General features: G+C 43.8%; 1 protein-coding gene across 10 annotated transcripts in view; it reads right to left on the bottom strand.

Moving 5' to 3' along the window:
- The window catches only part of LOC139760854 (uncharacterized), a 206,610-nt gene that overhangs the window by 101,948 nt on the left and 92,514 nt on the right, over positions 1-12,148 (bottom strand). For 4 of the 10 annotated variants that reach the window (XM_071684559.1, XM_071684555.1, XM_071684554.1 and 1 more), the window contains one exon: positions 11,349-11,514. The exons of the other annotated variants lie outside the window; for them this stretch is intronic. In XM_071684559.1, the coding sequence (XP_071540660.1) occupies positions 11,349-11,350 (2 nt within the window). In that variant the 5' untranslated portion in view covers positions 11,351-11,514. The remainder of the gene's footprint in view (positions 1-11,348; positions 11,515-12,148) is intronic. 10 annotated transcript variants of the gene reach the window in all.

Below are 12,148 nucleotides of genomic sequence, written 5' to 3'. Positions count from 1 at the left end.
GGTCTTACCAAGGGACGAGAAGGAAAGCGGCAGACATGGTGGCGAATGAAGGAGAACTAACGTCTTTAGCCTTAAAAATCTGTTTGTACGCCTGTTGAGGAACTGACGAAAGCAATGCGTGGATAGAGTAGCTACGGACCTCTCATATTCGGACTTGGCATAACTGGCTTCAACACTGTGTGTGAAGCATGGGAGGGGAGGAGATACTGCACAAAAGGTCACTCGGGTCATTTATCATCCGGCTATTACTGGCTCGCTAGGCACACCGCCATCCTGCCTCCGTACCATTAAAGCCATCTCCTATGGATGACAATGTAATGGCTGCATGGGATCCCCATCCCTAAACTTACCACGCCTGGCTAACCCCTATACTCAGACTATGGTCCTGACCCCACTCACGTGGACCTATCCAAGGGTGGCACCCAACCAGCCACGGAAAGAACGTCAGCCAAGTTGTGACTGGACTGGAATATATCGGTCTACACCCTAGGACATCATGTAGGAAATCGATATTCTTTTTTTTTTTTAATCTACTACTCCAGCAGTCGTACTTAAGGCCTGTACACATGCGTAAACCCAACTGAACTAAGTATGCAATAAGCAAAGGTTGATCAGGTTGCTTTTCTCTCTTCAAACTCTGCGAGGCGTGGCTTGATTTCTTATTACAAATTCTTTTAAAGCCATATCCGTTTGCTCACCTCGGTTCCTCCGTGATGGCGCTCCGGCTTAGAGCAATCACGACCCGATTGACGTTCATTCTCTCGCCGTTTACGACCCGTGACGAGCAAATAATAATAAAAAAAGCACCAGCACTGCCGAACTGGTGCGCTGGCGCATGACAGATCAATGTGGCTATTATTACTGGCATTATCTTTATAACTGTTACCACAGTTACGTATCGTTACTCCTCGTTACTAATGATCAAATTATCTTTCCCGCGAGGTACGGCCACAGTCAACTCAATGAAGATATCAGAAGTCAGTTGTGTATCACCTCCTGAGTATATACATACTCGTGTACAGCTCTTGATAACGATAACCCAGCCCGATTATTACATACATACATAATACTACTACCTACTGCCTCAACGGAACAGATTTGTTTTCCCTACTGTTACTTATGTACACAGAAAGGTAACTTTCAACAAATTCCACAAATCAATATTAAGTTGGAATGCAAGAAAAAAAAAAAGCTATTTTAAAAGAGAGTTACACGAAGGTACCCTTAAAGACGTGTACCATGAGTAGTTCTCAATTTCATGTGTGTGTCTTGGAGGTACCGTGAAAGAGATTTATCATCAAAACTTATCATAAACATTATAATTAACATTATGCTTCCTTTTACCAGAATGTTCCTCCCTCTCTTCCTATAAGGAAGAAAAGATCTTTACCTTTCTTCTTGCGAAAACTTACTAACGTGAGTCATTCCTTCACTGCAGTACCTACAGACCCAACTCTATCCAATTTCATGATCACATTCATCATACAGAAGAAGACCATCCCTCTCATCTTACAGGCTATATCTACTGTAATCATAAATGAAAAACGAAGTGACTAGATCATTTTTAAAGCCAGATACATGGGAATGTAGTAGAAACATAAGTATACGAAAAATAGAAGTAGAAATGGCAGTGGCAGTGATAAAGGTAACAAAACCAACAGCAGTAGCAGCAGCAGCAGTATTTGTAGGAGAAACTGTAGCAACAGCATAAGCAGATAGAGAAGCAACGAAAGGCAGCAGCATCTTCATCATCAATATGAGCAGGAGCAGCAGGAGCCGCAGCGCTATCATTATGATCCTCCAGACCCAGCAGGTGTTGCCAGCAAGAGCACATCATGAGTCCATCACACACACATCTCAGCCCGGTAACAACCACCACCACACGCTCCCACCCTCCCATCCACCTTAGCACGGGGTAGGCAGGCCCCGAGGGCTCCCACACACTACAGAAGCTCATCACTATAAGACACGACCCGGATTAAATTATCATAACTCGACTTCACCCAAGAGATCTTAATCAACACCCTCTAATTACCTTGGGTAAGGTTTTATCTAGTCTGTTTTCGGTAATTACGTTAATCAGATATATCCTCCCATTTCTCAGGATCTCAATCTATCTTATATGCTGTAAAAATTTTGTCAGATTGCTTTGCCTCTTCACTAATTTTAGTTTAGGTTTTCTGAACTTAAATTCTGGGAGGAAAAAATGCTGTCTCTTATTATGAGGGTAGACTGCGAGTCAAGAGGGACATATGAAGACAGAGTCCCGCTAGATACACTTGAACGTACAGAAATTTTCGTTCGACTATCCAACGGATACATGTCGTCGTCGGCGGCAGCAAGAAAGAGGGACCACCATACTGAAGGAACCTCGTCGTCACCACCTAAAATGGTCTGGTGATTACAATAATCTTCCCATTTTTCTAAAAATGGGGAACCTGAAAATCTGACCACGTCATCTATGTGCAGATGGAAAAGAAGAAAACGTCTGGTCGGTGTTACGTGGTATCTGAGTGAATGTGATAACAAGCCTTGAAGGGCGGGAGGGCGGGGTAAATCAATATGCCACACCCTGCAGGGCAGGAGGCGGGTATAAAACCTACACATCCCACCCTAGGCTCACACCCTGGAGGGCTGGGGACGTAAGACTCACCAGCCCCGACCCTTGGGCCACACCCTGGTGTGCTGGGGACATAAAACTCACCAGCCCCGACCCTTGGGCCACACCCTGGTGTGCTGGGGACATAAAACTCACCAGCCCCGACCATAGGGCCACACCCTGGAGGGCAGGAAACAAGAGCCACCTGCCCTAACCCTATGGTAACACCCTGGAGGACAAGGGACATGAGCACCACACCTACTCGGGCCCAAAAATCATACCAACCATCCAGAGGCGACGGGTTTGGAAGGTGGCAGCCAGACTTCTCTCCCTCCAACAACAGACACGTAATTTATATGTTTGTTTTTGTTGGTGAGGCCACAGGGTAGGGGGAGAACACTGCCACAGCCGTAACTAATCCCTAACCAGTAATATATATATATATATATACATATATATATATATATATATATATATATATATATATATATATATATATATATATATATATATAACAACCCCTGTATATATATATATATATATATATATATATATATATATATATATATATATATATATATATATAACAACAACCCCTGCAGAGGAAGGGAATCCTCATTTTTGCCATAATGGTCCAAGGGCTTCTAGCATCGACCCAGCCTATGTTTTGGGAAGAAAACCAACACAGAAAATGATTCGCTTTTGTAACTTACAATTGACGCGAGAGGTTCGGATATCAATGGTAGTTCATATGTCTCCGTTACTCATTCAGTACCTGATCGGTAAACAGGCCAAAGCACCATGCACACCCGAACTGCTCATTTACGACAAGTGATCTCATTGTTACACAAGGGGAAGTTGACTCACAGGCTACGGGAGCCCAGAGAGCTCTCGCAACAGCAGGGTAGGTAGGTGGGAGGGTTGGGTGCGGAAACAAACGTGTGGGCAACATGAGATCAAGTGAGGCAGTAAAGAGCACCGCAGAGATTCTGGAAACTACCGGAGGGGCAAAAAGTACATATGGTAAAGGCTACAGTCCTTCTAATACAGACCTACTCCCCAATTTCCACTCATTTTCCCTCTAAGTCACGCATGCTGAAGCTACAGATGGTTTAATAAAGGAGTTAAAGGATTCGTCACTATTCACAAGTACCCTTATATCAAAAATACGGACAATAATAACTGGAACAAGCTTTAGGGAACCAGCAGAAAAGTATGACAGAAAGTAGAAGACAACCAAGACAAAAACACAAGACCTCGGACAGCAAAACTAAGATGGAACACAGCTGGTTCCCATGGAGATTTAAAGCACTGAGAGAGGCTCCAATCCCCGATCGGTATCCAAATGAACAGTTCCTAATCTGGCTTAGCTAACTTCCAGCCTAACAAACAACACTAGTGACAGACACCCCTGATATGTTAGGGGGTAAGAAATATACAAATCAAACATACCAAACCTACCCGTCCACCAGTAAAACCCGCACCACCCATTAGTACACTTTATACCATATTCTATTTCTCGACTGTACCGTCCCCTCTCTAACCCCTTCTTTCTCCACCCAATTAAGAGAACTAAAGTGTCTCAGTCCCGCTGGTAGTCCCTCTGCCAGTTCCTGCTCGAGTGGGTCAACTGAGTGGAAGGCTGAACGTGGTAAGCCATCCGTGGGTGCCCCTCGTCTCCGTGGCCACTCTCTGCGCCGCAGTTAACAACATAACTAGGGACTGGCATGTGGGAACGGCATGAATGCTCCCAGTGCGTATATATTAAGCGGCTGGGAATATGGAAATACGGACAATGAAGTATCAAGCCCACAAATTTATAACCATGCATATATTTCATTCATTTCTGACAATAAATATTTGAAAAATGTATTTAAGTTCAACATGATTTCTTTAATAAAAGGTTATTTATGGCCACGGGAATACAACATGCACATCTTTAATATGTATAAAATCTGCAGTTTCAGTTTAATCCAACTGAGAGACGAAATGACGTCACAAAATTAGGTACTGTCCCAGGTGAAAAATACAGTCCAATATATGATAACTTATACAAAAAATTGATTTATGGTCACCAAATCACATGCACATCTCCAAGGTAACAAGTCTAGTCTCGATCAAATCCACAGTTAACAGCGAGAAAAGTTGAGTACACAAACAATATTCCGTCAATTCAAACGATCATAAACACGGCTGGTCTAGCTTGTCCTCCCAGAGGCCATAAACTACGATATCTTTAATAGTGGCTAATGAAGCAAGCAAAACTATGCACTACCCGGGCTAAAGTTGCCATACCCGATGTGGATCAACGACTGTGTTCACGGCCTATATATTCCAGCCCCAGGACTGACACCCGCCTAATCTCTTCGTAGATTTTGGCTACCACAATGTTAACTCGAAGTGGGTCCAACCTGATCAAGTGCTGCGCTGATCAATCGGTCGATTTCTGGCTACAGTCCACATGCCTGTGTAAACACTGCAAGGCCGCTGATGAGGTACTTTTAAATCTTAATTGAATATTCATTTTTTTCCCCCCCCAACAAATGATGTCTATTTCTGAAGTCTGTAGATGGTTAACTGATTCGGGCTGTTCATACTACACTGCCTTATTGTACAAATGACACAGTGTTTCTCTAGTGGTATCATTTGCTGCTGTGCATATCCCTCACGCTAAGGATATATACTCAGTGCCTAGTAGAGAAAGGCCTTCCAGGATACCTTACGTGGGTCTTAATATCCAAATTTCTTACCCACTGACGCTCAACTGAGTAACATGTCAGATGTTCTGAACAGTTTTCACTAAAGACTGTCGCTGAGGCATGTTAACGGTCTATACATAGCCCGCAATTTTTACCTCAAGGAAAGAGGAGCGGTACTGGGTAAGCCCCACATAAACCACAGTAATCTCCATAAATCCCGAGAGGCACAGCCCCCCACCCACACACACCCTTACTCACACCGTAAACCTCAACACAACCAGGATTCGCGAACACCAGCGAAAACATTATCACCGTCAAAAGCTTCAGAGCCACCACATCATTACTGTCTTAACCGTAAACACTGTCACACGAGGCACTATCATCACAATCTTCACCATGGCCAACAGGAATAACATCACCATAAATATCACCACCAGTACCGACATCATTACCTCCAGCCTCCGCCACCAGAATCACCAACAAAACGCTAGCCACCAACACTATCACCGTCCACACCATCAGTGGAAGCATCATCACCGGGGTACCACGTTACCGACAATTGTTCTGCAGCATAGACGGTGGCCAATGGCCAAAGCACCTCCATTACGTTAGGTGTGCACTCACTCACATATAGGGAAGGATTGCACAGGTGTGTGTGTGTGTGTGTGTGTGTGTGTGTGTGTGTGTGTGTGTGTGTGTGTGTGTGTGTGGACGTACCGCAAATTGCTGTTATCGTAACAAGGATATTTTGGGACACACAAGGCGTAGGAGCAAAAAAAATAAATAAATAAATAAATAAATCGGATGACTTACGGCGAGAACAGAGCCAGCCAGACCAGGAAATTTTTACTGGGTTAGAGAACGTGGCTAAAAGTCCTACCAGGTGATGCCACTTGCTGGATTGTTTACATAAAGGTTTTACGTGAGAAAAAATACACATAGTTATAGCGCATTCCAAACCCAGGCCTTTGTAAATTATATGCACAAGTAGTCTGTTGTGGAGACCAGAAGAGAATGAGAAAAAATATATAAAATAATAGAGTATAAATCTGGGATCTGTAACTTGACCAATGCCAGGGGATTGTCTCTTTCATTAACATAATCCAGGCCGCTTTGTATTTCAGCAGGCAGAAACCATCCACCCCTCTACAAATCTAGGTACGACGAAATGCCATTCCTTCAGTAAACAGTACTGGGAGAGGAGATGCGGAGTTTCATGTAAGTGCCAGTGACAACACTCCTTACTCCACCAACCTCCCACCACACCCAAGGCCTTAGGGGAACAAACAGCGGGAGAAAAAGTGCGAGAAGTAGAACGAGGGAGGACGAGGAGTGGAAGAATCAACATTGTAAAGAGGGAGAGAACTGACATACTGTGAAGTGAGAACAAAGAATAAAGTCATATAAAAAAGATAACAAAATAAAGGACAAAATACTAATACAAAAAGACAACGTACAAATGCAGAACCTTCACTTCACCGTGAAGAGGTATATGCACAATCACCACTGGAAAGAGAAAATATGAACAGAGTACTTTATTACATCCTCAGACAGAGTGGGAGAGATAGAAATGTTGAAGTCTGTGTGCATTAAACAACTTCAACACTTGTATCTCTTCCTCAGTAATAAACGACAGTACTCACTAGTTCTTGTTTTCTCTTTACAGTGGTGATTATCCATTTAGATGAAAACTGCTCGACACGAGAGTCCAACCTTAACGAACAACTTCCAAGGTACAGCACGACTGTATCCATCAGAGCACTGCCGTGATGAAGGTATACACTCCTGGAACAATAACAGCAGTCCAAAGAGCATATTATGTCATATGACGGTATACAACTACGGGACACTCATGTGTATGAGAGAAATTTTCCAGTCAGTTACCCTCTCCCCACGACAAATAGAGACAGACTTGCCCAACACAAATGGAAACAGAGACATGCCAACACTACCACCACACTTAGTGTGATGAAGGTTACTGTGGGTAAACATAAACAAAGAAACAGATGGAGAGAAAATATCAAGGGAGGTGATACTACATGGAGGGACCCGAGAGTCACCACAGACAATGACCCACCTTTGGGATGAGAGAAAGAAATATTAATACAATGGGAGGCGTTCAGGAAGTCACTACAGACAATGACCCACATACTTATCTTTATATACGTATGTGGGTCATTGTCTGTAGTGACTTCCTGAACGCCTACCATTGGACAGCAGAGGGAATGCGCATTTGTAAGTGGTATAATGAAAATCAAATGGAATAATTGCAACCATAAGAGAATCTCACACTAAAAGACCACATGAACAGTGAGGTCCGGATCCCAAGTCACAACTCAAACCCATGACAACACGGCTTCGGGGAGGGTAGATCGTGTCTCTCTTTGGTGCCTGGCCATTACGAAAACAAGTGTACAAACGCGAGAACAAAATGCTGAAGTGAAACCCACACATTTTCTGTGTTTCAAACACATGACCGCAGTGTCACAGCAAACAAAATCCAGTAAGAGGATAATAATAACCCGGAAAAATAGAAAATGGGTATACAACTATTTAACTAATAGATCATAACCTATTGCAAATCAGGCAGTTTACTTTGCGTTCACGGTGGAAAGCTCAGTTCCCTCAGGAAATGTACTCACAACCCTCTTGTCCATCATTCTTGTATATGGCACAGCCGCAAATATGAATCATATGTGCACATAATCCTTTGCAAATGATGCTGGAATGACTATCAATATGTCTAAAGCAGAATTCAAACTAGAATGCGGCATAAAAATCGTCTGCCGCCGGGCCACCGGAAAAAAAATCTTTTCAATAGGAAAAAGTTTCAACTCATCCCATGAAAGAATGAAAAAACATATAAATAGCGCAGAATCCCGGGCAGACATAGACAACATCAAATAACGACTGAAGAAAATAAATGACAGAGTAACAAAGTTTAACGACCTTCCAAACAACCAACACAACAACTGCCCCTTCCACAGATATGGAAGGCTGGATCTTACGAACCTTCAAGACAAGGGGAAGCAATACCATATTGACGCTCTTCAAGGCACTAATATTCTCACAAACATTGCTGTGTGCTACCATCACTTTCCGGGACAGGCGAAAGTGCAGTTAGAAAGTGTGCAACGACCCTTCACGGCCAGCAATGACGCTGTAAAGGATATAAACTACGGGGAACGACTCAAATAATCGAGACTTTCCTCTCAAACTCAGACGGGAGGAATATGCTATGATTTACAACTGGAAAATCCTAAAAGGTATGGTTCCCCATCTACACTTAAAAGGCAGTTCTCTGTAAGCATGACAGAAATCAAAAGGTACAAAAAGCACAAAAGAAAATACTTTGAATATCCGGAGCCCACAGCTCTTCAACACACTGCAACCACAAGAACTATGGAATGTCTAGTGGTGAAATTTGAGAAGGCTGGATAAGTATGCACAGAATGTAGCGGACCTACCAGGCCATGATGGCAGTGGGCCTGCGGGCTGAGGTCCCTAAAAGCTTGGTCAAACAACGATCCCACAAAGCAGCTTGGCCTCAGCTCAAGCTGTGAGGGCAGAAACCTCCGAAGCTGCAGACGTACGTAGGGTAGATCTGCTTACCCTTCTCCACCCACTATACCTACTGCAATAGTGGTCCCACTTCCCATCTCCTGCCTTTCTTGCCAGTCTCCAGTGGCTACTTTGTTTCTCCCCTTCATACCACCTCCCCCATATTGCCATCCACTTCACCCCGCTACCCTTCATGCCATCTCCCAACTGCTCTCTCTACACACAAACTTACTGCTGCTACTCCCCATACTACCCTCCAGCTAATGCATTCCTTCCACACTACTACCTGCAGCCACTCTTCACCCTCCGTCTCCTGCACAAGCTACGGCTTCCCAAACCCCCCTTCCGACTGCTATCTTCCACACACACCTCCAGTACCAGCCTTCTGCATCATCCTCTGCCTTACTCATTACACAATGAAAAAACTATGACCCCTTCGAGGCAAACACGAAAGTTATCTGTTATCGTTTCAGGCTACGTGCCCATGCTTCGTCCTCACCACATGCCAACGTGGTTTTGAGTGTGTGTGTGTGTGTGTGTGTGTGTGTGTGTGCTGGACCACTCCACTGGGTCTAATTGCCAATATCAGGCTCTTGAGGCAGTGACCTGAACCACGTCTCCCTTCCTCACCACCACACAACACTCCCACTAGAACACCATTCTCTCTCCCTCTCTCACCTTCCTCACATCCCTTCTTCGGGCTGCCCTAGAGTACCTTCATAACTTCTTCCCCTGGCTTGCAACCTTCCCCTCTGTATCCTTCAACCTGACTTCAAAACCGGTGTAACTCTCCTGCTGATATGTACTCTCCCATAACTTTCATCTTGCTATACACTCCCCTTATTCTTCTATCTTCCAGTCTTATTATGACAGTCCTCCGCTCCCTGCCCGTCTGTGCGCCCTTCCTCCAGTCTTACCATCTCAGTCCTCCTCTCCCTGCGCCCTTCCCCCAGTCTTCATCCCTTCAGTCTGTTTACCACCACTTTAAAGGATCACGCCCACACTACATCTCTCCCCCAAACACCCTATTTAAGAATTTCTCTCCCCCTTACACTGAATCCCCTGATCTGTGTCTCCCCTTGTAGACTCATCGGTTCTAGGCTCTCACCCCTGCTCCTTCACTCCCCTCTCACTGCCTCTTACACCCACTCTTACGTCTCGGGTGGTGTATGCATTAGCCGGTTCGCCTACACCTGTGCAAGAGCGACCTGTGTTGTGAACAGTTTCGTTCCGTATGCGTATGAAGTACCGTGGTGAGTGTGGCAGCCGTTGCTTTTGTTTTGGTTGTGGCTGTGGTGGAGGCTGCTGCTACAGATGTTGTTAATGTTTCTTCCTGCTGCTGCTGTTTATGTGGTGATGGTTGTGGTGGTCGTTGTTGTGACAAGTGTTGGCGGTGGTGGTTGTAGCTGCTGCTGACAGGCGGCGGCTGCGGTGATGAGGGCCGCCAGACTCCATTCGTCTTCGATTCATCATTTAGCACAAGGTAAGCAGCTAATGGGACCAACCACTCGAAAGTAGAGTTTACCACACTTGTCTCATTCTGGAAGACGTGGCATAGCAGGCCTAGCTCCCTGACATGTGCAGTACGATGGAGACACGACTCTACCGCATCATTATACCAATATACACAGGGAGAAATATATCACTGGAGTACCACTTATATCTTCTAACATGATAAATGGACAGCAGACTTCGTCAGCTCGTGTTATCCAACATATAATGATAATGGTACACTGGCCACACTACTGTAGTACATAAGTCGTATCGTTTGTTCATGTACATGGAAAATAAATTCGATGAGGCCGGAGTACCAAAAAACATGGAGACGAGCATATCAGCCATGCCAATGAGGTACATTATCCACAACTCCCGACATGTAAAATGCGAGACTAGACAACCGCGCCACGGTGCCGTACTTGTACTGTGACGGGTGCACGATATACACAGATGAATTACATGAGCCATACCCCCTGGCATGTAGGAGAGGGAGTAGACTCTCACACTACAGAACCCAACATACATTAAAGAAGTATCAGCCATATGACCGTGGTATGTCAGTCATACCCTTGAACACTGAAAATGAAAACTAGACAGTCAGTTCATAGTACCAAACATACAGGAAAACAAGTAAATCAGCTGCATGACTGGTATATAAGTCATACCTTACAACACAGAAAATGGAAAAAAAAAACTTGGGCAATCAGTTGACAGTGGCCAACAGGTATGAGGTATAATCAAACACAGGACAGTGGTATATCAGTCATACCTTTAACAACAGAGAGTAGACACATCAGGTGATGGTACCCAACATATAGAGAGACGAGTAATGTGAGCATGCCAATGTAACACATCAGTCACACCGCTGGACACGTTAAAAGTGGAAAGCAAGGCTATCACGTCACAACAGACTCAACATATAATGGAAACCGAATTTAAATGCCATCCATTCCACAGTAGCATAGGAGATAATGCCTGGTAAAATAACTTACATGTCTTTTAGTAGCCAATAGTATCGTTATTCTTCAGAGAAGTGTTAGTGTTTCGTCCAATGTGGGTGCCATGTGAGGTCACCTACTGACAACCATCCCCCCTGTGGGCCAGCGCTGGGGTCCTCAGCAGCACGTCGACACGGACGCTCCCACCCACGCCACTTACCTGGAAATAACAGAAACAAAAAACTATTAACCAAAACGACACAGAATATCTATCTATATATCAAACAATCTATCTATCTATGTATCTATCCATCTATGTATACATATACATATGTGTGAAAGTGAAATCGCAATTCGGTAGTTCAGACAATTTCATTTAACATGTATTTCTCAATACATGGTGTACGACATGTTTTGCGGAGGCAATCCGCCTCATCAGGTGCAAACAATTGATAAAGTTTTTAAATCCCAACACCAGCACATAGGCTTGTACGTTCTCTTACCACCATGCCAAGGCGTATATATATATATATATATATATATATATATATATATATATATATATATATATATATATATATATATATATATATATATATAATGTGTGTGTGTGTGTGTGTGTGTGATTACTAATTTGTATCAAAGAACTTTTTAAACTTCAGTATGCTGTCCACATTCACAACGCAGGTTAGTCTATTTCACTCGCTCGTACTATAAAAGTATTTTAAGTCTTTTCAGACAAATTTCTAGCTTATATTTTTTGTTCTCGTTGCTCTTGTTCTATCTTTACACATCATAGAGTTGCTATCTCTGCACGTCATCAAACTGGCATAAAAGCTTAGAGGTTGTGATCA

This window comes from Panulirus ornatus, chromosome 38 (genome assembly GCF_036320965.1).
Source record: "Panulirus ornatus isolate Po-2019 chromosome 38, ASM3632096v1, whole genome shotgun sequence".
In the NCBI taxonomy this organism is placed as follows: domain Eukaryota; kingdom Metazoa; phylum Arthropoda; class Malacostraca; order Decapoda; family Palinuridae; genus Panulirus; species Panulirus ornatus.
The sequence above is the reverse complement of the archived record's forward strand: the minus strand, read 5'-3'. Positions and strand labels throughout refer to the sequence as shown.